Genomic DNA, 24,887 nt, shown 5'->3' with positions numbered 1-24,887 from the left:
GCAGTTTGAATGCTAAACTTTAGCATTAGGTAAGATATCTATTAAAAATGTGAACCAAAATTCAATTAAACAACAAATCTCATTTAAGAAATATGCACGGATTATATGCTTTATGGTGTAAACTGCATTTGGTTCAAACCAAATGTGCAGACAGATGGGCTGAGTAACAAAGGAATGAGCACGGTGGATAGCAGCCTTGCCAAAGCAGAGCTGCCTCAGGAGGTGCCTCTGACGTCCGCGTTGCTGTATGTAGCATCTCAGCAAAATACATTTGGGTTTATTTTTTTGAAAGAACATGAAGGGATTTCTCCCATTTCTTTTGCAAATATCTACCGGCCTCAATTTTAAGACTGGCAATATTTTTGCCATGGTCACGGTCCAAAAAGAATAACCTTTATCTGCATTCCCATCACTTGTGTCCATTGAATAACTGTCTGTCTAAGCCTCTCTACTTTTAGAAATGGTCGTTTGTTTGTTTGTTTGTTTGTTTGTTTTGTTTTTCTTGGGAAGGGGGCGTTTGAGACAGAACTTTCAAATGCAGAACAACCATCAGAACCTTTGTAAACACTGTGTGGGAATCACCAGACATGTCCTTGCTTGTGCTGCTTTGAAAGTCATGCCTCCCTCATTCCATTCAGACTTCTTTGAGGGTAAGCAGCTGTCTCCAGCCATGTGAGCACTGTCTCATTTGCAGTGCTTAGGCATCGTGGTGTTGAAAATGCGACCTGGAATGTCTGGACAGTGTGGGCTGAAAGCACACCAACATCTGCCATTTTCTAACCGTTCATCTTTAAAGTAACCACAGCCGTGCAGCAGTCCAGAGATAACATGACCTCTCTGTCCCCTCCACCCTCTTTGGGGCCAATGAGGGTTGGTTGGGGAGGCCCACCCACTCCTTACCCTGGCACCTTTCTGTGGCAACTTGGCTCCCTGCTCCTTCTCTGCCTCCTGCCTGGCAGGAGCACGTCCTGTGGCTCTCTTCCCAGCCCCTCTACAGGCACATTCCCAGTGGGTGCCGAAAGCGTTTGGCTGAGCTTGCTCCTTTTTTCGACCCTGGCCTCGGTCTGCACCCCTGACCGGGCAGGCAGGCGACACAATAAGCCCTCAGCTTGTTCATTCTTTCCAGCTCCTGCTGCTTTGCCCTTGTAGAACTGGCTCTTCCCCCACTCAGCACAGAACTCAAATGCCTGATTTATGTCTGCTGACTTAAGAGAGAACGCAGCACAGTGAAATCCTAGCATCGCCCTGCTGCTTTGAGCAATAGCCACATTCAGAAGCACGCAGCGGATGCTCAGTAAATGATTGCTGATGGAACGGATAGATGGATGGAGGCGTCAAGTATAATCTCTTCTGGTTTTTAAGTGATTTTCTACTAGATTCTGGATTTTGTGTAACGTTTTGTATTCTTCCATTGTGTGCGGTTCAGCACTTATGCAAACTGTTGAGCAACTTTCAACACCCCAGAGTTAATTAGCATTTTTGCAGTAATGCAGTCTGTCTTCCAGAATGGTAAAATTTGTCTGGTCTTCTAGCCACCTGTAAACTCAATTCATATTGGGGTTTTGATTGAGGGTGGGAAGTCGGCTACACGTTGCAAATTTCAAATCCTGACTCAGCTCTCAGATCCAGATTGCACGAGTAGTTTCTAACCAAGTTTTAAAAAGGGCATGTGGATTAATTCTCTGGTAAAGAGGTTCCAATTTTAAGCAAATTTACAACCCCTTCAATTTCAACCCATTCTTGAAAATTTTTCTAAAATGTTTTCCTTTACTTAAAAGTAGCCCGCTGCTAAGTGAAGTCTGCAGAACATGGTTTATTCTGTGACAGCTTGAGGTGGATCCTTCTCCATGGTCAACATCAATCATTTTAAGGTGCAGTAGGAAGGGTGTGGAAGTCGGGAAGGAATGTGTTCACTGTGGCTGGCTGTGGGCAGGGAGTTGCGTGAAGTGATACAGAAGGGGTCACATGGGGCCAGATGGTGCACTAGATGCTGACTTTGATATTTAATAGGCAGTGAATGTTTTTCAGCAAGGAAATGATGCCAGAACTGTGCTTCAAGAAGTGGTGTTAACCTTGAACATGCAGGGAGGAACCCGTCAAGGATCTCTAACAAGAGTCTCCCAACAAGTTAACCAGAGTGGGCATATGAAGGGGCGGGGGGGAGTTGGAGGAGATTTCGAGATGACAGTGGAGGAAACCTGTTGACTGGATGGTGATAGGGGTGAGATAAGGAGGAATCAAAGATGCCTCTAAGGCTGAGTCTGGCAGATTAAGAAGGCTAGGGTCATTGGGAATTTGAAAAGATGGGTGGATGGTGGCTTTGGAATCCACCCAAGCCCTGCCTCTTTTCTTTACCAGTGTTGGCCTTTGGGGTCAGTGAGCCTCTTAAATCCTTGGGTTCCCTATCTTTGCGTAGGGGGCAATTTCCTTCCTTGACTTGAGGCCAGTCTCCCTCACGTGGGGAGGGGCATTCGACAGCCACTGCCACCACCACTGCAACTTCACGCAGACCATTCTGCTCATAGTGTCCTGCTCCCTGTTTTGCTCCAGTTAATTTTATTTACAATCATGTGCAGCCCATTCAGACTGAGTAAAGTAGTTACTCATTAGGATGCAACATATGTGGAACTAAAGAGAATATCCCACAGGCTCTGACTGGAACACATGGCTGAGGTCAGGCTTCTTATAGTGGGTGTACCTGCCTGAGCTCTGGTTGGCCGTGGCTGTTGCTAGGCTGATTCCATTTTAAGCAAAATTAGAAAGTCAATATGAACTGGTTATACTAGACTCCCTTCTTTTTTAAAAAATATATATTATCTCTCTTGATTCATCTTCTGCTATTTCAAAACTACATAGCTATGGTAGGAATATGCAGCTCTGTGTTAAATTTAATAAAAATGCTATAAAAGTGGAGTGTTAATACATAGGTAGTTCTCAGATATTGTCTAAGGAGAGAATCTGTACCTCAAAGGTGAATGGTATATTGATGAGTTTTCTGCTGTGGAATTGGTGGTCCCTACAAATTAATGATTTTGGCCTTTCTCCAATTTTTCAAATCTTTATAGGATTTTTATTAAGTGATATTTTGTAGACTCGAGATGAACTGTGGCTGTGAAACAATAAATAACCTCTCCAGAATACTGTCCCAGTGCATGCAGTCCTCTGCACGGTACAGAGGCCGCCCGTGGTGAGCTAAAGGACCATGCAAAGCCCTCTTGTTCAGCCTCCTCTTTCAGAATTCCAGATGAGTCAAGACAAGTGCTGGCTTGGGAATAAGGAAACACCACTTCTGCCAACCTCCTGTGAGACTGCTTCTATTTTGGCCTTTTTTCCATGCTCCCTGGATTCGTGGAGAATATATTTGAGAATGGTGGGGTGGGGTGGTGGGGGGCGGGGGAGAAAAAGAGAAAAAAAAAATGCCTTAGCCAACTCTGAGAAAGAAGATAGAAACAGTGAGCATAGCAGTTGGTGGAAGTTTATTGCTTCAACGACGCAATCTGCTGTCCCCATTTGTGGCTCTCACATGCCATCCTTCAGTTGGCACCGTTGCTGCCAGGAACCACCCCCTCCTTTTTCTCTCTGAAAGCAAGGAAAATGGTATAATAGCAGTATTAACTGTTCCCGCCTGAAGCCTAGAGTTTCTTCTTTCCACCTCAAACGTATTATTCATCTATGCCATGTTAGGACCCACAGACATGTTGGATTCAAACAATTTTAGAAGTGGAAGGGGCCTGAGGGAATTTTTCAAAGAAGGGAAAGTAACACTTGGTCTTCTCGGATTAGACCACATGTAACAATGGGTAAAGGTCACTTGAATTTTGAAGAATGTTGATCTCTAAGGAAACCTGCTTTTATACAGACAGCCACGATCTAAATACTCTTGACAAACAACAATGAGAGGTAGAGGTGGTTCAGGGCCAGAGATGCCCACTGGATTAGACTACCAGAAAAAACAAACAGGGAGGTGGAGGTGAAGCAACAGGGCCTAGGAAGAGAGAGAGTGGAGATTAAAAATAGTCCAGCATCCTTCAGAAGATGGCAGTGACATTTTAGGAGGTAAACTGATTAGTGCTAGTAATGATTTAGTGAGCAGAATACAACTATTTATTAAATTCTTTAAAGAGCCATTTAAAATCACGTATGTCTTTTCCCATCTCACTTAGTACGCTTTTGGAAATGGGAGAAGAGAACAGTTCCAGGAAACAGTGTGAGGTCCAGAGATGTCTGACATAACTGCTGTCAAATGCATGAGGGAAGTTGCTCTGCAGATTGTAGAGACTGGGAACAGCTTTGTTCAGATGAAGGAACTGGAAGTTATCACTTTTAGCGAATTAGTTAATTTGTATATCTCAGTGCTTGGAATAGTGCCTGGTACTATGTGTTAAGTACCATGTGTTAGTTACTGCTGCTACTACTACTACTACTGTTATTATTATAATTTTTCAGAGGTAGAACTTAGTGTCTTTAAACAGAAATCACATATCAAAATTTATGCAAAAAGCTCCTATTGCTTGGCTCAGCAAATATAAAATAGAATTTTCCTTCAAGGAACCTAATTCTTAGAAATCACCCCTATGCTGGCTGGAAAACCAGCTGCTCCTCTGTTGGGTGTGGTCAGGGCAGAGGTTTTCCTTCCAGAGTCCAGGGAGGAGTCTGAGCTGTCTCGAGTTACCTGAAGTAACCATTTGGTTTTACCTGAAGTGAAATGCGAGTATTATAATGAAATGATGTGTACTTGTCTTAGATTTAAGACCCACAGGCTTTAGCTTCTGTAAGGAACTGTCTGGTGAACAGACAAGGTGACTCCAGGCACCAGGAAGGGGACTGTCCTGGGTACTCTTTCTCAAGGCCCAATCCTTTCCCCTTGCCAACCCTTCTGCCATCCCCGCCACATATCTGCATTTTTCAAAGTTGAATTCAAATTCATCTGTAAACTTTGCTAACCGCCAACTGAGCATCCTCTTATCTCAATTCTTCTAAGACCATTGGGTCTGTCCCGCATTGTTTTATGCTACTAACAGTATATTGATGGTACACGAAAAGGGTTCAGAACAATACCTGAATCATTACTCACTACTATTTGTGTTTTATATGTTTTGTCTCAGTTAATCTCAAAATACATTATTTTCCCAGTGAGTTAATGGAGGTACAGAGAGGCTAAGTAAAGAGACATACAAGAACCCGGACCGCCTGACTCTTAAGCTGGGAGTCATAATCCCCTTTGGTGTCCAGCTTCTCGTTTCCATAGTCTTGTCTTCTCAAATAGATTCGATAGAAGCCCTTCAGAGAACCTTGTCGCAAACTTGCTATGTATGTTGTTGAACAAACTCAAAAAAGAGCCCGGAGGTTTGGGCTAGAAATAAATGATAAAGATTTATTCAAGGGTCTTGGATTTTGCAAATGGGGAAAACAGCTAGGCAAAAACCCAGAAGTGTTCCAAAAAATAAAGAAGAGTTTTATAGTAAAAAAATGCATTCTTCGCCCTAGGATTTGTCCGGGATGGTTGTCAGTCAGGTGGCTATCAGTCTAGATGATGGATGTCAGGTAGATGTGGCCTAGGTACGTGAATCCTTCAGGGGACAATCAGAGGGTTATCTGGAGGTCTAGATATATATCCAGGCATTGACACAGGACTGGAAATTCAAAAACGTTTGTGTTCCCAGGCTGGTAAAATAAGAACAGAGTCTTTCCTCATGTCTCACCCTTTGTAATGTTAATAATTTTAGCAGCTTGGTTAAAATGACTCCATTTTATATACTCCCTATCTTCACTCTTTCCTCATTACATATTCAAAGCCTCCAGAGTGGGTTCTCCTGACCGGATAACTGTTGTATTGGTGGCACGCTGAGCTGAGGTTTTCCCCGGTGACCTCTCTCCTGGTCTAGCTCCAGTTTCTTGCCATAGTGTTAGACTTCGTCCTTTCCTAATGTTGGGCAATGGTTCCCAGCTGCACAAGCAGCAGCCTCACTTCTTCCCGACCAGGGCCCAGGCAAACTTCTTCTTCAAGAACAAGCAGAAACAAGTTGGTATTGGCAGAGTGACCCTGGACAAATCCAAAAGTCTTGTCCTTTGTCCTAAATCTTCCTCTGTCTCTGCCACACACATTCTCTGTGCTGCCCCCAACCTCCCAGGTCCCACTTGGACCTGGCTCCCCATAAAAACAAGCCCAGGTCTCTGCCTTCTGTCCTCATTCCTTAAGGCTGCTAATAACTACTAATCTGATTAAAAAAATAAAAAAAAAAGGTTAATCGGAATCTCCCAGTGACACATTTACATGTTTAAAGGAGATAATTCCGTAACTGTTCTGAAAGTAGGTAAGGCAAAGGACATTATTAACTGACAGCCATGTGGGAAGCAGGGCAAGGATGTAGAAAGGACTCCAGGTCTAGATTATCCTGGGTTCGAATCCTGACTCCATCTTCACTAGCTATGTGACCCAGCACTTCTCCAAGCTTGTTCCTTCTCTGTAAAATAGCACAGCACCTGGCACAGTAAGTGTTAGCACCCAGGCCGGTTGCAGCCCCTCAGTAAGCTTTCCTTTAAAGTCTCCTCCTCCCAGGACCTCCCTCACCACCGTGTATATGGCCGACCATACTCATACGTCTGTTGTTGTCAAATTAATCATTGCTTTTGTTTCTGGTTTAGTTGTAAAATGTTCTCAGCTTGGGGTTGTTAGAAACATTTCTTTATTGTGAAATATATCTTATGTACAGGAAAGTGCATGCTACACATATGTACCATTTAGCAAATAGTTATAAAGGTGTCATCCGTATAATCACTACTCTGGTCAAGAAAAGACAAGTACAGTACTGCTTTATAGTGGTATACAGATATAACACGGTAGATTTCAACTGGGGGCAGTTCTGCTCCCTGGGAACATTGTTGGTTGTGGCATCTGGGGAAATGCTACTGGCATCTAGCAGCAGAGGCCAGGAATGCTGCTAAACGCAGGGCCATGACCCACAGCAAAGAATTATCCAGCCCCCAATGTCAGTCGTGTCCAGGCTGAGAAACCCTGCTATAACACGATCCGACTTGCCTTTATTGCCTGATTTTTAGAAACGCAATGCTTTAACACAGGATGATCTTTCAGGAAAATATTTGGATGCTTCAGAAACCTGTTAATGTCAAAACTTAGATTTATATAATATAGTATTATTAAAACGATATCTCTGTTTTCTGGGATAGGGAGAAAAAAAAAAAGGCCAACCAGAATTTCAGATGGAGGAACGGAAGTTAATAGACTTTGCTAATAGCATCAATCAGTTTGTATTCTTTCACTGCTGCCAAATGCTTTTTAATCGTCTGTCAGTTTGTACCAATCTTGGGAATCAAATCCTGTACAAGTTAGTCAAAGCCAGACATGTTCCATTTTACTATTAATTAAGTCATGAATAAATTAAATACTGTACTCTTTCCAACAACTTGTCCCAGTAACTCTTCGTCTTTAATTTATTGCAGGACTTAGTCGTTCGTATTGTTTTTATTCTTGGCAACCTAACAGCAAAAAATAACCAGGCCCGTGAACAGTTTTCCAAAGAGAAAGGGAGCATCCCAACTCTGTTGTCGTTATTCCACACATTCTCCGAACTGGATCTGCATTCCAGGAAGCAGGTGGCTGAAGGAGAGGAGCAGCCCGAGGCCCAGACGCCACAGGCCCAGGTGGAGGATGTGCTCATCAAGCTGACCCGCGTGCTCGCCAACTTGGCCATCCACCCGGGCATCGGGCAGGCCCTGGCCGCCAACCCACACGTAGTGGGCCTGCTCCTCTCCACGCTGGGTAAGACCCTCAGCCCGCCCGGCTACAGTGCACACAAGGGAAGCTGCCCCCTACAGCCAGAGACAGTTCTGTGGGTTAGATGTGGCGAGAGTTTTATTGGTACGGTCAGCTCACCTTAATGAGACTTCTCAGTCATATGAAAGAAAATTCCTCTTCTGTTCAGAACTGCCTCAAAAGTGATCCATAATTTAGAAAAAAATGAAAAGAAGAAGTAGTACTACAGATTATTACTAACCCTCACTGAACTGTACACTTTAAGAGGGTGAATTTTATGGTATGTGAATTATATCACAATTTTTAAAAAGCATACCGATCAAATTACCAAAAATTGGCCAAACTAACCACAAAGAGTTTAAAACCCCCAATTTTTCCATGGTGAGTCCATACTATTAAAGTTGATCTATCTTTTTATTTTTTTCAGGTTGTTCCATTATCTGTAGTTATGGCCCCCAGTCATTCAGGTCCCCTCCTTCTCCTGTGTCAGTCAGCTAGGGCTGCCATAACAGAATACCATCGACTGGGCGGCTTACATAACAGAAGTTTATTTCTCACAGTTTAGAGGCTGCAGTCTCAAGGTCAGAGTGCTGGCCTATTCGGTTCCTGGTGAGAGCGCTCTTCCTGACTTGCAGATGCTGTAGTCTCACTATGTGTTCACATGGCCTTTCGTCGATCTGTGCACGTGGGAAGAGAGAGAATGACCCCTCTCTTCCCCTTCTTATAACTCTGCCAGTCCTATCTGATAAGGACTCTACCCTTATGACTTCATTTAACTCTAATTACCTCCTAAACCCCCCATCTCCAAATACAACCATATTGTAGGTTAGAGCTTTAATATACGAATTTGGGAGAGTGGACACAATTCAGTCAGTAGTATTCTGCCTCTAGCCTCCAAAAATTCGTATCTTTCTCACATGCAAAATGCATTCATTCCATCTCATCAGTTCCAAAATCTAAGGTCCCAAATGTCATTTAAATAACATCTAAATCAGATATTGTGAGACTTGAAGTATGATTTATCCTGAGGAAAAAATTCCTCTCCTGCTGTCAACTTATAAAACCAAACAAGTTACGTGCTTCTAAACACAATGACGGGACAGGCATAGGGTAGGCATTCCAATCGCAGAAGGGAGAAATGGGAAAAAAGGAAAGGGGTCAGGTCCCAAGTAAGTCTAAAACCTAGCAGGGAATTCCATCAGATCTTAAAACATATACTGGTCCTTCAGCCAGGGGGCCCTCCACCCACAGAGGCCAGCATGGGGGCCAGCATATGAGAGACACTCAATGAATCCTTGGAGAAAGAAAGAATAAATGAGTATAGGTTTTCTGTAGCATAAAAAATGACCGAATCTTCCTTTGAATAGTGTAAGCTATGAAAACGCCATTCTCTTTAAAGGCCATCTCTCTTTAATGAAAAGAAGGTCAAAAAGAGAGAAAATTAAACCCGAGATGTAAGAGCGAGCCCAGTCCTCCTGTTCAGCTCATAGCCCCTTTCTTATTCCTGGAAGAACCTTGATTCCATACAAGAGGTGAAAGGGACTTCTTAACCAAGCAAGTCTGAGGCCACGGTATACGCAGGTGCTGAGGTGGCTCCCTCCCAGGCTGGGGCAGGGCTTCCAGAGCAGGCCGGGACCAGGTGGAGAAGGGAGTGAGGGCACTCTAGGCCCCAAGGGGCATGCAGGGTCAGAGGTGAGAGGCAGAGGACCTTTCAAGTTGCTGTAATTAGTTTAGTGTAACCAGACTCGCGACTTTTCCTCTGACTGTCAGACCCATGTATCCAACTGCCTTACCCCTCACCAAATATATTTCAAAAGCACCTCAAAGCATCTAAAGTCGACCTCATGACCTTTCTTCAAACTGAGCCCTCTTCCCATGTCCCCAGTTCACAGAATGCGATCCCCATTCATCCAGTCATGTAATCCGGAAACCTAGGAATCGTGCTGGGTGATTCTTCTCCTTGCTCCCGATGTGGTTTTCACCGCATACTATCCACTTTCCTCCCTAAATAGTTTTCCAGTCTGTCTACTCTGCTCCATCCCCACCCAAGTCTAAGTGACACAGGAGGCTCCTCTCTGACATCCTTGCATCTGCCCTTCTCTGCACTGCGGCCAGAGCAGTCAGGAGAGATGAGTCAGGAGGCTGAGTAGGGGTCAGGGACAGAATTGCTGAGGGTCTTGTGTGCTAAGCTAACGCATTCATTCATTCATTTATTCTTCATTCACTCACTCGCATAGTATTGCATTCAGCAACGATTCATTGAGCACCCGCTACGTGCCAAACACTGTTCAAGGTGCTGAGACTGTAGCTATAAATAAAACAGACAAATCACTAGTCCTCGTGGAGCTTATGTTCTAGGGATAGAAAACATACATTAAACATAACAAGTCAAGTGGTCACATGTGCTATGGAGAAAATTAAAGTGGGGTAAAGGAAAGAGAGACTAATGGGTGCCATTTTATACATGGTAGTTAAGGAAAGTATGTCCAATAAGGTGACATCTGAGCAACAACCTAAAGCACATGAGGAGTGAGCCAAGTGGATAACTGGAAAAAGAGTATATTCCAGACAGAGGGAATACCAGTGCAAACAATCTCAGACAGGACCATGTTGACACAATAATATGCAGTTGATATTAGGAGTCTGGGGGCTAGAGCAGAGAACGAGGCCGTAGAGGCCAGGACTGGGGCAGTCCGGGTGGGGCCTAAGAGCTAAGTGAGACTAATGACATTATCTGACTACCTCTTAAAGGATCACCTTTCTGAGGATAGACTCAAGGAGGTAAAAATGGAGCAAGAGAAGCCAATTAGGGGGTGAGAGATAGACCAGGTGGTAGCAGAGAAAGTGAGGAGTGACCAGGTTTCTGTGTGTTTGGAGGGCATCGTTGATAAGAGTTACGGATGGATTCTGTCAGGAGGTGGGAACAGACTCCCAGGGTGGAGCCTCTGTCTCTCATAGGTCAGGGTCAGGGCACACCAGAGGGGATTAGAGACTCTGGGCTCCCTGGTGTGTTGGCATTTTTTGCTTTGCTACAGACACAGGGCCTAGATCAGCCTGACTTTTCTAGGCCTCTGGCTGGAGGGATGGAGGGAGCTTAGAGTTGTTCTAACCCTGAGAGGAGTGGCCCTTGCTCTTGGTACGTTTCCCTGCAGGAAAAGACATAGAAATAAAGCTGTGAACAGCAAGGGCAGGCAGTGCACCTGCCCAGACCTTGCCCGGGATAATGGCTGATGCCTGTCACTGCTGTTGCAGTTAGGATGGCATTCTTTCTGGCTTTAATATGAGTCTGTGACACCCTTATCCTTACTTTGTTTCAGAATACAAGTCAATTGATGATTGTGAGGAGCTGGTGATCAATACTACAGCAACAATCAACAACTTATCTTACTACCAAGTGAAGAATTCCATAATCCAAGACAAAAAGCTACATATTGCTGAATGTAAAGTTTAGAGTTGGGTTTGGCAGGATGCATGTTCATTTAAGGTTCTGATTTTATTAACTACACACAATACTGGAGGCCTGCATATTTTCTGATTTCCCAGCACAACATCTAAGAGCCTGTTTGATTCTTAGAAATGAGATATATGGGGAAATTAGATATAGGGAAAAGTTAGTTTCTTGGTTCTTGCTAAAGTCCTCCACAGTTTGTATTTTATTATTACTTTTAAATTTTGAGTTATTAGTATCAGTTCTTAGTATCAGTATTTATAATGAATATTGAGTTGTGATATTGGTTTCTAATAGCCTTTAAATCAAAACTGATTTCCTTGATTTCATTCCTCTGTCCACCAAACCCAGTGCTCTTAAAGCTTCTCATGAGCAATAACATGGATGGAATCCTAGAGGCTGTGCGTGTTTTGGGAAATCTCTCCCAGGACCATGACATCTGCGATTTCATTGTGCAGAAGAATGGTGAGTTACTGACACTTACATTCATAAACATGCACTTCTTGCCAATAAACAGAGAAGCAGTTTCAGAGCTGGGGTCATGACAATGTGATACTTGTTTCTGCTTTGGGACAAGTAGTGTTTTACATTCTGTTCCGTCCATACATAAGGCTGTCAGCTGAGGATGCCAAGATGGATCTAGGCAGTGTTCTCAGTGTTCCCTCTCCCTCGTGAGTGGTCTTCTGAGTTCCAAGATGGGGTGTGTGTGTGTGTGTGTGTGTGTGTGTGTGTGTGTGTAAGGGAAATGAGTTATCTATACTCTCATTTTTGTCCTTGGGAGTGGACTCAAGAGACCCTCCCCTTCATGTGCTAGAATGTCCATTACAGTACTGCTTGTAACAGCAAAAATGGAAACAACCTAAATGTCCACCAACAGGCAAGAGGATAAATACATTATGGTAATATCAATGCAACAAAATGTTCTCCAGCAATAAAAATAAATGAACTAAAGATTCATGGATCAACATGGATCAGCCTCAAACACATAAATAAAGGAGCAAAAATTCTAGTGATAGGATATATACAAAACAATGCCATTAAAAGTAAGTTTTAAAACATGCAAACAGTCTTGGATATTGTTTATGTAATGCATTCACGTAGTAATGGTATAAGGTATAAATGGTATTTGGAAATGATAAAGTCCACATTTAAGACAGAAGTTATCTTTGGAGGGAAAGGGACACCCAAAGATATAAAATTGGATCTATAATGTTTTCTTTCTTAAACTGGGTGGCAGGTACACAAGAGTTTATACTAACCTTCCTCTGTCTCAAATATTTTATGTAAGAATAATAACTAAAAATGTCAGTATAAGAAATGTCCAAACCTGTAGAGAATTTTTATAAGTGTTCATTTGAGCCAACCTGATGACATACACCAGGGAGCAAGATCCCAAATGCTCCTGAGAATAACAGTTTTATGCATTTGAGATTAAGGAGGAAAAGAAGGAAGATTACATGGAGGTGAGAGAAAGCAAGGCAGAGAGAGATTGGATTACAAGACTCTGTGCTTTCTTTAGAGTGTTAGATCTTCGACGGGTATTCTGGCATCTCAAAGGTTTGTTAACCTAGATGCACGAGAACGATGGACAGGGCTGGCTTAAAAACCTTTCAGTAAAGAACTTATAGACCTAGGCCATGACTGCCCGCCATGACCTGCCCAGTTAGAAATTTATGATTTATTACAACACCCCTTTTTCGTACCTGTCCCCACCTGAGACATCCCCTACCCTGCAAGTCCTGCTTTGCTACAGGCTGGTTTCCACCAGTCTGAGCAATTCTGTGGCCCTGGAGGGCTTCAGGGAAGGAAGATCTCAACAGGAGCCTCCCTCTCCCAGGGCTGTGTATTAAAGAATATTATTGCTCCTGGAGGTTCAAAGAGGCCCTTAAGACGTTAAGATGTTAAAGATGACTGTCAGCTGTGTGGCTGGAATCTGTGGTTCCTTCCCTCTTTTCCACCAGCAAGGACCCTATCACTGCTTGGAGAGGGAGCTGCTACCTGGGTCAGATACAGCAATATCTAGGGACAAAAGACCTGGGGGGTGGGGAGCAGGTTCTGGATGTGGTGAGTGTTGGCAGACCTCCTGCTGGGCCATGAGTAATGCCTTAGGAAGAATGGGTTAAATCGCTTAGTTGGGTTTCTGGTTTTGCAAGCCACGCCCCATTTCACCTTTGCCCTTTCCCTTTATTGTAAAATAAGATACAGCTGAGAACCCTGAGCTTTACTGGTCTGCATTTGTTCTCTACTCTCCCAGTACACAAGTTTCTGATTGCACTGCTGGATGCTAAGCATCAGGATATTTGCTTTTCTGCCTGTGGTGTCCTCCTAAATCTCACTGTGGATAAAGACAAGCGTGTCATCCTAAAAGAAGGAGGTGGCATTAAGAAGTAAGTTTTAAGGCATGGAATTCCAACTCAGGATTCAGAGGACACAGTTTTGTAGGGAGTTTAGGCCCCTCTTATTCTTCCAGGGCAGAATAATTAAAATAATTCAATAATTAAATAACACAATAATTAAAATAACACTTAAAATAATTCAAAAGTAGATTATTGCTACTTTGTAGCTATTTAAGTTTGTAGATTTGAAATCACTGAATTATATGTAATACGTATTAAATATTCCAGAAGGATAATCATCATTGTACTAAAAATATACAGATTAAAGAGATTCTGACCTAATAACTTCTCAATTTGACTTTTATTAACTCAGGTTGGTGGGTTGTTTAAGAGATTTTGGTCCTACTGACTGGCAGCTGGCCTGCTTGGTTTGCAAAACTTTATGGAACTTCAGTGAAAATATCACTAATGCTTCATCATGTTTTGGAGATGAAGACACCAACACACTCTTAGTCCTGCTGTCATCATTTTTAGGTAAGACTCCTCACTATGAATCTGAGTTATATCAGAGTGAGATAAAAAAACATTTTTTTTTCCTTCTGTGACCTATATGGACAAAGATTGGTAAGCGTTTGAATGGCTATATTTCTGTAAACAACAGCAGCATGTTAAACATTATTATGATTTAGAAATATCTGGAAAAGGCTGAATGTTATTTACAATGGGGACACGAGGACTTTTAACTTGTCGGACACTCATGATTTCTTTGGATGTTTTTTCTTTTTGCATTTTTTATAGATTGCATAAATATAAGAAGATGTCAGCATAAGTTATTGCTGTTGTTTGAAAGTATATAGACTTTGTTGTAATTGAGAAATGACTAAAAGCTACTCTGAATTAAGTCATACTTGTATCCATTTTGATTAACAGCTGTGTTCATTGCCATGAGGGGCGGGTCTGTAAAACTATTTGACTTTTCAGTAGGATTCATATCCTCGAAAGGTAGGAAATCACTGATACAAACCAAAGGAGAGAGGATAGCGTCTTCCACTGTAAAAGTTTCTATTTTTAGGATAATTTTTTTTTCATCCTGGGTTAGGTCCAGCAACAGTGATTGGGGTCAGTAAATGAGTGTTTTCAGTAGTCCTTTTCCCAAAATGAAGAAGTGGCTGGTGCTGCCCAGCCACTGGGTTGAGTCCGCAAGGTCATGTGGAAAGGCGCTGTGTGACTCGGTAGGTTGGGGTCCAAGGTACTGCGGTCCGACAAGAGAATCTCTCAGAACCTGCTTTTCATCTCTAAAACGGGGACTTGATAATCCCCCTCCCCTGCTGTACGGAGTCAGGATCAAACAAATATCCTGAGAGCACACTGGGAGGACCAGGTGGCTATTCTGAGTTTAAGTCTTTGCGTTAGCACGTTTGCAAGTTTTAACCGCTCTTAATTTGTATTTCTTGTCTCTAAGATGAACACCTTTGATGTCCACTTTGCAGAGTTGTTAGGATAGTAAATAAGCAATGTGTACAAAGAGCCTGATACAGTGCCTGACACATAGCAAGTCCTCAAAACATGGCCATGAAAGTGCTTTGTAAATCCTAAGTGTTGTAATGATATGTTATTAAATGAGAATGCAGAATCAGAACTTATTTGAAAGAATCAGGTTTGCTAGGTTGAACTTTGCTTTTTCCAGGTAAATATAATTTTGTGTGCGTAAGAGTAGGAAAAATTGGCGTGATTTTCAATCATTGAGGTTCACATTCTGCTCTGTGAATATTAAGCTTTTGCCAGGTTGCCAGGAGCAGAAGTGCACATCCAACTTTCCTTAATTCAGTTCTTAACTGTGGCAGAACATTGGAATCAGCTGTGGAATTGGAAAAAAGTCTCTCTCTCACTCACTCGCCCTGGTCCCATCCCCAGGAATTCTGATTCAGGAGCTCTGGGGTGAGGCCGATAATCTATGTTTTTAAAAACTTCTACAGGTGAGTCTGCTAATGCAGCCGGGATTAAGAACCTGTGCCCTGCTTAATGAAGGAGTTTAAAAGAAGGGTGCACAGAGAAGAAGGAAGCCAGGAGACAAGCATATTGCCCAAAGCCTGCTAGAGAGGGCCTGGAAGGTTGTTACAAATGGAACCACAGTTCCTGAGTGACTCCCTCAGTAGCAGGCATTATCAAGTCCACCTGCGAGAGACACAGCTCTGCTCTGTCTCTGGTGTTCCCTTTCCCTTGTTCCCTCCAGGCTCCTGCTTTGTCATGGCTTTAACTACCTTGTGGCTTCTTGCTGCAGTCAGTGTGTCTCCTCTGCTGTTGGCACGCCTTTTTATCTCCCATTTGGGGAGAAGATGTGACTGGTTCCAAGAGTCACTCTCCTGGGCTGTTGGAAGGCAGGAAGTGAAATGGATATGTGGTTGAGAATGTACTTGAATTTCAATTTTTTAACAAGGATAGCTAAAAAACAGACCATTTTGATAATAGGATGAGCTGTTAAATAACAAAATCCCATGCTGAAGTGTGAGCACTGTTTTTAGAAATCTTAGCAAGACAATTGATAAAGTAATGTTACTTTTTCTTGTTGGATGACTGGGAAAAAAATGGAGAAAGTAATGGTCTTCAATATGATTGGGATGTCGAATTGCTGACAGCCTTTTTAGAAAGTGGCTTAAAAGGAATGTTTTCCAAGACTTCCTGATGTACTACAATCACTTCTTATAAACTCATTAGCAGTGTGTTTATCTTGAAGTTTTTAAGTGGTGTGCCTTTGCACAGTGGTCTACTATGAGCTTCTCTTGGGAAGGCTGGCCACTGGTGATCAGTGTATGCAGTTTATTATTGCAAATATAAAATGCACTAGTTTTTTTGTGTGTGTTCATCATAAGGTACATGGAACTTAGCATCTAGGTTGTGTGACAAGGGGTAGAGTGGGACCCAACGTTCAAGTTAGAGGATTGCATCGTCCAGCCTATGCCAAAGGGCCTGCAGATGCTTCTGCAACATGTGAGGACTGTGCCTTATAAGAAAATAGGGCAATAATCAATACTTTACATAGCTACTTGGTGCTGAACAGCAAACTAGGAAATAGTGCAGACAGTAGGGGAAGCTTTTATTGATGCCGTGGGACAACTTAAACTATAATGGAGATTGTGTTGCAATGCTCACTGACAAATGTATTGTTTTGAGTCCTTTGATCCTTCCTAATACCTTGACTAAAATTCTCTATTCACAAAGAAAGCTTGAGAATGATTGGTTTTCTAAACCAGTGCTTTTCATGTTGTGATCAGCATCTTTAAAAAATGAAGTAGCAAAGAAAGAAAATAACAGAATATGTTACATGTGGTAAGGATAAGTGTTCTATTATGAAACATTTGTTTATTTGTATATAAATATGTAAGTATATGTATACAGTTATAATGTAATATGTATTTCTTAGGTCATAGTCAAAAAGTTTAAAAATCATAGATCTAAATTTTGTTTCCATTAGCCTCCACCTCTCTTTGCAATACAACTTCCAAAATTTAATGCCTAGTATAATATGGCATTTTTAATGTATTTGCTGTATTTACATTGAAACTTCAGACTACTTTTCTCTTACCTGTAGCTATTTGGCCACTTTTATTATCTTGTCTAACCCAATTTAGAATTAATAGGGTCCGAGTATAGATTAACTAATTATAGGCTGAGCCTCAAGAAAAGTAACATAGTTTTGACATCAGATTAAAAAAAAAAAAAAAGGCACCAAAACAGACTTGCTAAAATCACCAGCCAACCAAAGCTCTGGGCAAAGGAAAGGACTGCGAAGTACAAGGGCCCTCAGCCCTAAGCATCTTGAGATAAAAAGGACATAAAACAAAAGAATTCATTTTTAAATGGAAGTTTAGTGCTCAGAAGAGCTGCAAAAGATGGAACAGGAAGAAGATCTGGAAATCTGAAACCACTCTGAGTCTCACAGATTCCTCCTGTCCAGAAGCAGCAGGGTGGGAAGGGCTCTGAAGGCATCACACACCATCTGCACTCTTCTCCCAAGGGCCTGGTTATCTTGTGGGTGGGGAGATCCAGGTTTGCTTACAGGGGTCTCCATGGAGCCTTGCTGAAGTGTTTGTCTACCCGGCACTTATCTCAGAGCTGCATAGCTGCCTACTCCGTGGCGAGGAGAGGAGGGGAAGGTACAAACTGGGATTCCAGACTCCCTTATCTTATTCTGGGTGGTGACACACCAGTAGTGCCAAAGTACACACAGTGTGCAGATATTCAGTGTAGAAAATTTGATGTAAACAGTAACGAAGCATTTTATAATAAGATTTTAATGGGCTCTGCAAATAAAGTTTCCCAATTATGTAAGTAGCAATATTTTTGGTCACTTTAGGATTTAGTGGTTACCGCTTAAGAAGTCTACCTCAGCCGCAGACCTAGGAAGTGGCAACGCCAATCTTCTGACTGGCAGGCCAGTGCATTTTCCTGAAGTCTTTCACACTGAGGTGTGAGGCCCAATATAAACAAAATGCAGTGGCAGGACCACACATCAATTTTCGCGGCCATTTATCTTCCCACTTGGGTGGATATGCTTACAGTGTTCACAGAATTCAGGGTGTCCTTGGATTAAGAAGCAAATTAAAATTGTAATTTTGCATTTTTTTTTTTTTTTACAAATGCTTTTCTGCATTATCCATGGACTCTCTTGGGATTCTAATACTCCTTGGGGTCTTCAGTCTCCCACTGTTTACTGCTGTCGGACAGAGAGCACAGGGGTAGTGGTAGGGGGTGTCTTTGCAAAGAAGTATGTCCAGGCTGCTTTGAAGACAGCAAAGTTGATTTTCAGCAAAGTTTAAAGTGTGCTACTTTCCCAAAAGATTTCCTGACTCCTTTTATATCTGTCAACCACTGAAGTAATTAACTTTTCTAATGCGCAGATAAGGAAGTAATCTATTAATACTTTGTTTATTCTGAGCAATTGTGATATGACTTTTGGATGTGGACTTATGTATAAACAGTAAGAGAACAGTTGAAATAAAAGCTGAATGCAATTTAGAAGTTTTTTTTTTTTAGATTATTGTCATTTTTTTACTGAGACTAAAATATACTTATTTAAAAATATTTGTAAAGAACAGAAAAGAATAAAGAACTTCTCTTAAAAAAAGTCTTTAAAAACAAAAAAACTAGCCTTTTAACTCCCAAATCCTATGTCATGTTGAAATTAGAGATGGCCCAGGATGAGTTTAACTCATGCCATCAAAAGTTGAACTTTATTCAATAGGATTATATTTCCAAATAATTGCTGTGATTTTAATTTTTCTGATACAGATGAAGAACTAGCACTGGATGGCAGTTCTGACCAAGAACTAAAAAACTATCACAAACTCCACTGGGAAACAGAATTTAAACCTGTGGCACAGCAGCTTCTAAACCGAATTCAGAGTCATCACACCTTCCTGGAACCCCTGCCCATTCCTTCTTTCTAACATGATGTAAATTCACACCAGGAACAGGAAGTCAGGTTTCCTTCATTCTTAAGAAGTGGTAACAAGCACAAACTTTTCTTTTTTTCAGTAAAGACAAATAGTAAAGACAAATAGTAAAAGTTTTCAGATACTGCTGTTAGTGAGTAGTCAAGGTATTTCAAAAGAAATAAACATTTCTTTTTGTTGTTATGGGAAAAATGAATATACATGTACTTTCCACTGTGAGAAATGTATGATAAAAATATATGCATGATTTTTCTAAGTAAATGACTTTTTCTTCTATTCTGTATTCAATAATTTAGTTCTAGTCTTCATATCCTGATTTAACAATTGTGGAATTTAAGTGCTTATCAGTCCAGTAGTTAAATGAACTATACAATGAAGACTATTAGATTTTGTATATAGAAAGAATGGTGGTCAATGCTATTAGGAATACATTACTAAGTAAGCATCTGCACTAATTTTTATGTCATCTAATACTTTTCTAGTTAGGCACCACCAGTATTTTGTGATTCCCATATCGAGAAGAAGGAGTAAGCAGAAAAAATCAGGGAAAACCACTTTGGGCCATCTACCTTTTATTAAATAAGTAAAATTAAAAAAAAGGGAAGTATTTTAAAACTCTTTTCATTTGAAATAAAGTTACTAGACCAGACAGTCCTTCCAACTGTAACTCTCTGTGACTAAGTAGGTGATACAATGTACTAGAAAGAGTGGGCTTAGGTAAGGGGCAGATCTGAGTTTGAACCCTAGCCCTCCCTGGCTTGGGCCCTGGACAAGTAACTTAATTACTTTAGCTTCGACTGTAAAATGGGAATAATACCTATTTTATTATAGTGTAGTTTAGAAAAAAAACATTAAATGGACAAGTTGCCCAGTACCGTGTCCAATGTGTAGTAGGTGCTCAATAAACTATACACTATGATGGTAGTTTATTTGCCATTCTTTGTAGGATAAGTTTGGCTTTTGAGTAAATGATAAAACTGAACAAGTTGAGGTTATTGTTGTTTTCCTATTCTAGCCAAATGAAGATTTGGAAATAAAAGTAGGTTTACTATTCTGCTTGAAGAAAAGCTGTTATTAATGGTTCATCTTTCACCCTACAAAATACTTAGACTACTGGGATGAGGGCAGGCATCCCAAGCTGGATGGACTCTCAAAACCTTTTAGGAAAAACCTACATTTCCAGGGACAAATAGATTTTCTAAGGGCTCATCTAAACTGGGGCTTATACCTAATTAGGGCTCAGCAAAATTGCTAGGGACATTCACCTTATTATTGTTTGTCATTTGTAAGTATATGCTAGTAGACTCACTCCAATAGATGACATCATTTTAAGTATGAGGAGCTAATCTCTCAAAAACATTTAAGGATCTAAGTCTTTATTTTATTCATAGCAGTCTGTATATTCTACTTTCAGTGAAAAAGAACAAAATATCCCCCCAAAAAACAGGTCTTCAGTATTTATAACTAATAACTCATGGTGGAATACCCTTATACCTGTCCTCCTACATGCTGAATTCTTCCTTCTCAGACTCCTGTGCAAGCTGGACTACTTGCAACTATCTACCTGCATTTTTTTTTTAATTTGGTAAAAAACACAACATAAAATTTATCATCTTAACTATTTTTAAATGTACAGTTCAATAGTGGTAAGTATATTCACATTGTTCTGCAACAAGTTTCGAGAACTTTTTTATCAGGCGAAACTGAAACTCTATGTCTATTAAACAATTTCCAAACATTTCCTTCCTACCTTCAGCCCCTAGCTTCTGTCTACCTTCTGCTTCTATGAATTTGACTAGTTTAGATACTTCATGTAAGTGGAATCATACACTATTTGTCTTTTTGTGACTGGCTTATTTCACTTACAATAATGTCCTCAAAGTTCATCCATGTTGTAGCATGTGACAGAATGTCCTTCCTTTTTTAGGCTGAATAATATTTCCATATGTATACACATACACACACAAATATATATACATATATATACACACATAGTTGCATATGTACATAGATACATACATATACATATATATACATACATGCACCATATTTTTTTCTATTCATCCATCACTGGACATTTGGGTTGCTTCTACCTTATGGCTATTGTGAATAAATCTGCTATGAACATGAGTTTATAATTACCTCTTTGAGATCCTGCTTTCAATTCTTTTGCCTATATACCTAGAAGTAGAATTTTAGATCATATAATAGTTCTAATTTTAATTTTTTGAGGAATTGCTATACTGTTTTCCATAGAGGCTGCATGCACAATTTCACCTTACCACTAACAAGAGTTCCAGTTTCTTCACCGCTTGACCAACACTTGTTGTTTTTGTTTCGTTTAATTTTTTTGTTTGTTTTTTTTTTGGTTTTTTTTGATAGCCATCCTAATGAGTATGAAGTAATTTTCATTGTGGTTATGATTTGTATTTGCATTTATTAATAATTAGTGATGTTGAGTATCTTTTCATATGTTTGTTGGCCATTGTATATCTTTGAAGGAATGTCTATTCACATCCCTTGCCCATTTTTCAATCAGGTTATTTGGCTTTTTTGTTGTTGAGTTGAAGGAGTTCTTTATATATTCTGAATATTAACCACTTTGTCAGATATATAATTTGAAAATATTTTCTCCCATTTGTACATTGCCTTTTCATTGTTCATTGTGCTCTTTGATGCACGGAAGTTTTAAGTTTGATGTAGTTCCGTTTGTCTGTTTTTTCTTTTGCCTTCACTTTTGGAGTTACGTGTAAGAAATTGTTGTCAACTCCAGTGTCCCGAAGATTTTGCACTATGTTTTCTTCTGGGAGTTTTATAGTTTTAGTTCTTACATTTAGATCTTTAATACAGTTTTGTTAATTTTTGTATATGGTGTAAAGTAAAAGTCTAACTTTATTCTTTTGCATGTGATATTCAGTTTTCCCAGCACCATTTGTTGAAGAGACTGTCCTTTCCTCATGGAATGATCCTGGAACCCTTGTCAAAGATAATTTGATCATATAATGAAGGTTTATTTCTGGGCTCTCCTTTCTATTCCCTTAGCCTATCTTTATGTCAGTACTACATTTTTTCAATTACTGTAGCTTTGTAATTTGTTTTGAAATTAGGACATGTGAGAGCTCTAACTTTATTCTTTTTTAAGAGTGCTTCGACTATTCAGGGTCCTTTGAAACTCCATAGGAATTTTAAGATTAATTTTTCTATTTCTACAAAAATGGTGTTTTTTTAAAGATTGCATTGGCTCTGTAGATTGCTTTAGGTAGTATTGACATCTTAACAATATGAAGTCTTCCAATCCATGAACACAGGATATCTTTCCAATTATTTATGTCTTCTTTAATTTCTTACAGCAGCATTTTATAGTTTTCAGGGTATAACTCTTTCGTCTCCTTGGTTTATTCCTAAGTATTTATTCTTTTTTATTCTATCGTAAATGGAATTGTTTTCTTTCTTTTTTTCTTTTCTTTTTTTTTTCAGATTACTCATTTTTAGTGTATGGAAGTACAATTGATTTTTGCATGTTGGTTTTGAATCTTTATACTTGGTTGAATTTATTCTAACAGCTTTTGTGGGTGTGTTGAATCTTTAGGGTTTTCTACACATAAGATCATGTCATCTGTAATTAGAGATAATTATACTTTTCCGTTTCAATTTGATACCTTTTCTTTTTCTTGCCTAATTGCTCTGGCAAGGACTTCCAGTACTATGTTGAATTGGAGTAGTGACAATAGGCAACCTTGTCTTGTTCCTAATCATAGAGGAAAAGCTTTCAGTCTTGCGTTGAGTATGATGTTAGTTGTGGGCTTCTCATGTTGATGTAGTTTCCTTCTATTCCTAGTTTGTTGTTTTTTTTTTTTTATCATGAAAGAGTATTGAATTTTGTCAAATGCTTTTTCTACTAATTGAAATGATCATGGTTCCCCCCCCCACACACTTCATTCTGTTAATGTGGTATATTACATTGATCAATTTTTGTATGTTGAAACATCTTTGCATTTCAGGAATAAATCCCACAATTTTTTAATGTCCTGTTGACTTCTTGCTCTAGTATTTTGTTATGGATTTTTGCCTCAATATTCATCAAGGATATGGGTCTGCAATTTTAATTTCTGGTATTGTCTTTGTCCGGCTTTGGTATCAAAGTAATGCTGACCTCATAGAATGAATTCGAAAGTGTTCCCTCCTCTTCAATTTTTAGGCAAGAGTTTGAGGAGTATTGGTGTTAATTCTTCTTTAAATGTTTAGTAAAACTCTCCAGTGAAACTGTCTGATCCTAGGCTTTGTTGGGAAGTTTTAGAATATTGATTCAATATTGGTAGGTTTGGTGTTTCTGCTAATTGTTTGTTGGTGTACAGTTGTTTATTGTATTGTTATAATCTCTTTTTATTTGTTGCATTGGTTTAAATGCCTTTTTCATTTCTGATTTTATTTATTTGAATCTTCTTTTTTATTGAGTTATTTTATTCTTTATAAACAATATTTTATTTTTAAATTTATTTTAATTATAGTTGACATACCATATTATATTAGTTTAAGGTGTACAACATAGTGATTAGACATTTAAATACCTTACGAAGTGATCACCCTGATAAGTCTAGTATCCATCTGACACCATACATAGTTATTACAATGTTATTGACTGTATTCCCTATGCTGTAATTTATATCTGCTTGACTATTTTTATAACTGACAATTTTTACTTCTTAATCCCTTTTATCTTTTTTATCCATTCTCCTAACTCCCCTCCCATCTGGTGACTATTAATTTGTTCTCTGTATCTATGAGTTTGTTTGTTTTGTTTGTTCATTTATTTTGTTTTTTAGATTCTACATACAAGTGAAATCATATGGTATTTGTCTTTCTCTGAGTTATTTCATTTAACATAATACCCTCTCATTCCATCCATGTTGTCACAAATGGCAAAATTTCATTCTTTTTTATGGCTGAGTAATATTCCATTATATATATATGTACTACTTCTTTATCCATTCATCTATCAATGGACACTTAGATTGCTTCTATATCTTAGCTATTGTAAATAATGCTGCAGTGAACATAGAGGTGCATGTATCTTTTTGAATTAGTGTTTTGGATTTCTTTAGATAAATATCCAAAAGTCAAATTGCTGGGTCATATGTTAATTCTATTTTTAATTTTTTGAGGAACCTCCATACTGTTTTCTATAGTGCCGGTACCACTTTGCAATTCTATCAACAGTGCGTGGGGATTACCTTTCTCCATATCCTCACAAATAATTGTTTGTTGATTCTGATAGGAGTGAGGTGATATCTCATTGTGGTTTTAATTTGCATTTCCCTAGTGACATATGCCCTTTTTGAAAAAATGTCTGTTCAGCTCCTCTGATCATTTTTTAATATGATTGTTTTTGGTATTAAGTAGTATGAGTTCCTAATATATTTTGAATATTAACTTCTTATTGGACGTATCATTGGTGGATATTTTTGGAAGATAAGTTGTCTTTTCATTTTGTTGATGGTTCTCTTTGCTGTGCCAAAACTCTTTAGTTTGATGTAGTCTCATTTGTTTATTTTTTATTTTGTTTCCCCTGCCTGGAGAGACATAGCCAAAAAGATATTTCTAAGAGTGATGTCAAAGAGTTTACTGCCTATGTTTCCTTCTAGGAATTTGTTTTCAGGTCTTCCATTTAAATCTTTAATCCATTTTGAGTTTATTTTTGTATACAGTGTTAGAAAGTGATTTAGTTTCTTTCTTTTTCTTTGTTTTTCATGTATCTGTCCAGTTTTCCTAACACTATTTATTGAAGAGTCTGTCTTTTCCCCACTGCCTCCTTTGTCATAGATTAATTCGCCATACAGGTTTGGGTTTACTTCTGGGTTCTCTATTGTTCCATTGAT

General features: G+C 39.7%; 1 protein-coding gene across 1 annotated transcript in view; it reads left to right on the top strand.

Moving 5' to 3' along the window:
- Nucleotides 1-19,498, top strand: part of ARMC2 (armadillo repeat containing 2) — an 87,786-nt gene extending 68,288 nt beyond the window's left edge. Inside the window, exons 13-18 of the mRNA XM_023533402.1 lie at nt 7,462-7,780; nt 11,092-11,214; nt 11,574-11,687; nt 13,477-13,609; nt 13,932-14,092; nt 18,848-19,498. Of these exons, the coding sequence (XP_023389170.1) occupies nt 7,462-7,780; nt 11,092-11,214; nt 11,574-11,687; nt 13,477-13,609; nt 13,932-14,092; nt 18,848-19,005 (1,008 nt within the window). The 3' untranslated portion in view covers nt 19,006-19,498. The remainder of the gene's footprint in view (nt 1-7,461; nt 7,781-11,091; nt 11,215-11,573; nt 11,688-13,476; nt 13,610-13,931; nt 14,093-18,847) is intronic.
- The last annotated feature ends 5,389 nt before the right edge of the window (nt 19,499-24,887 follow it).

Source organism: Pteropus vampyrus, unplaced genomic scaffold, assembly GCF_000151845.1.
Source record: "Pteropus vampyrus isolate Shadow unplaced genomic scaffold, Pvam_2.0 Scaffold101, whole genome shotgun sequence".
Lineage (NCBI taxonomy): Eukaryota > Metazoa > Chordata > Mammalia > Chiroptera > Pteropodidae > Pteropus > Pteropus vampyrus.
This window is presented reverse-complemented; position numbering and strand designations above follow the sequence as displayed.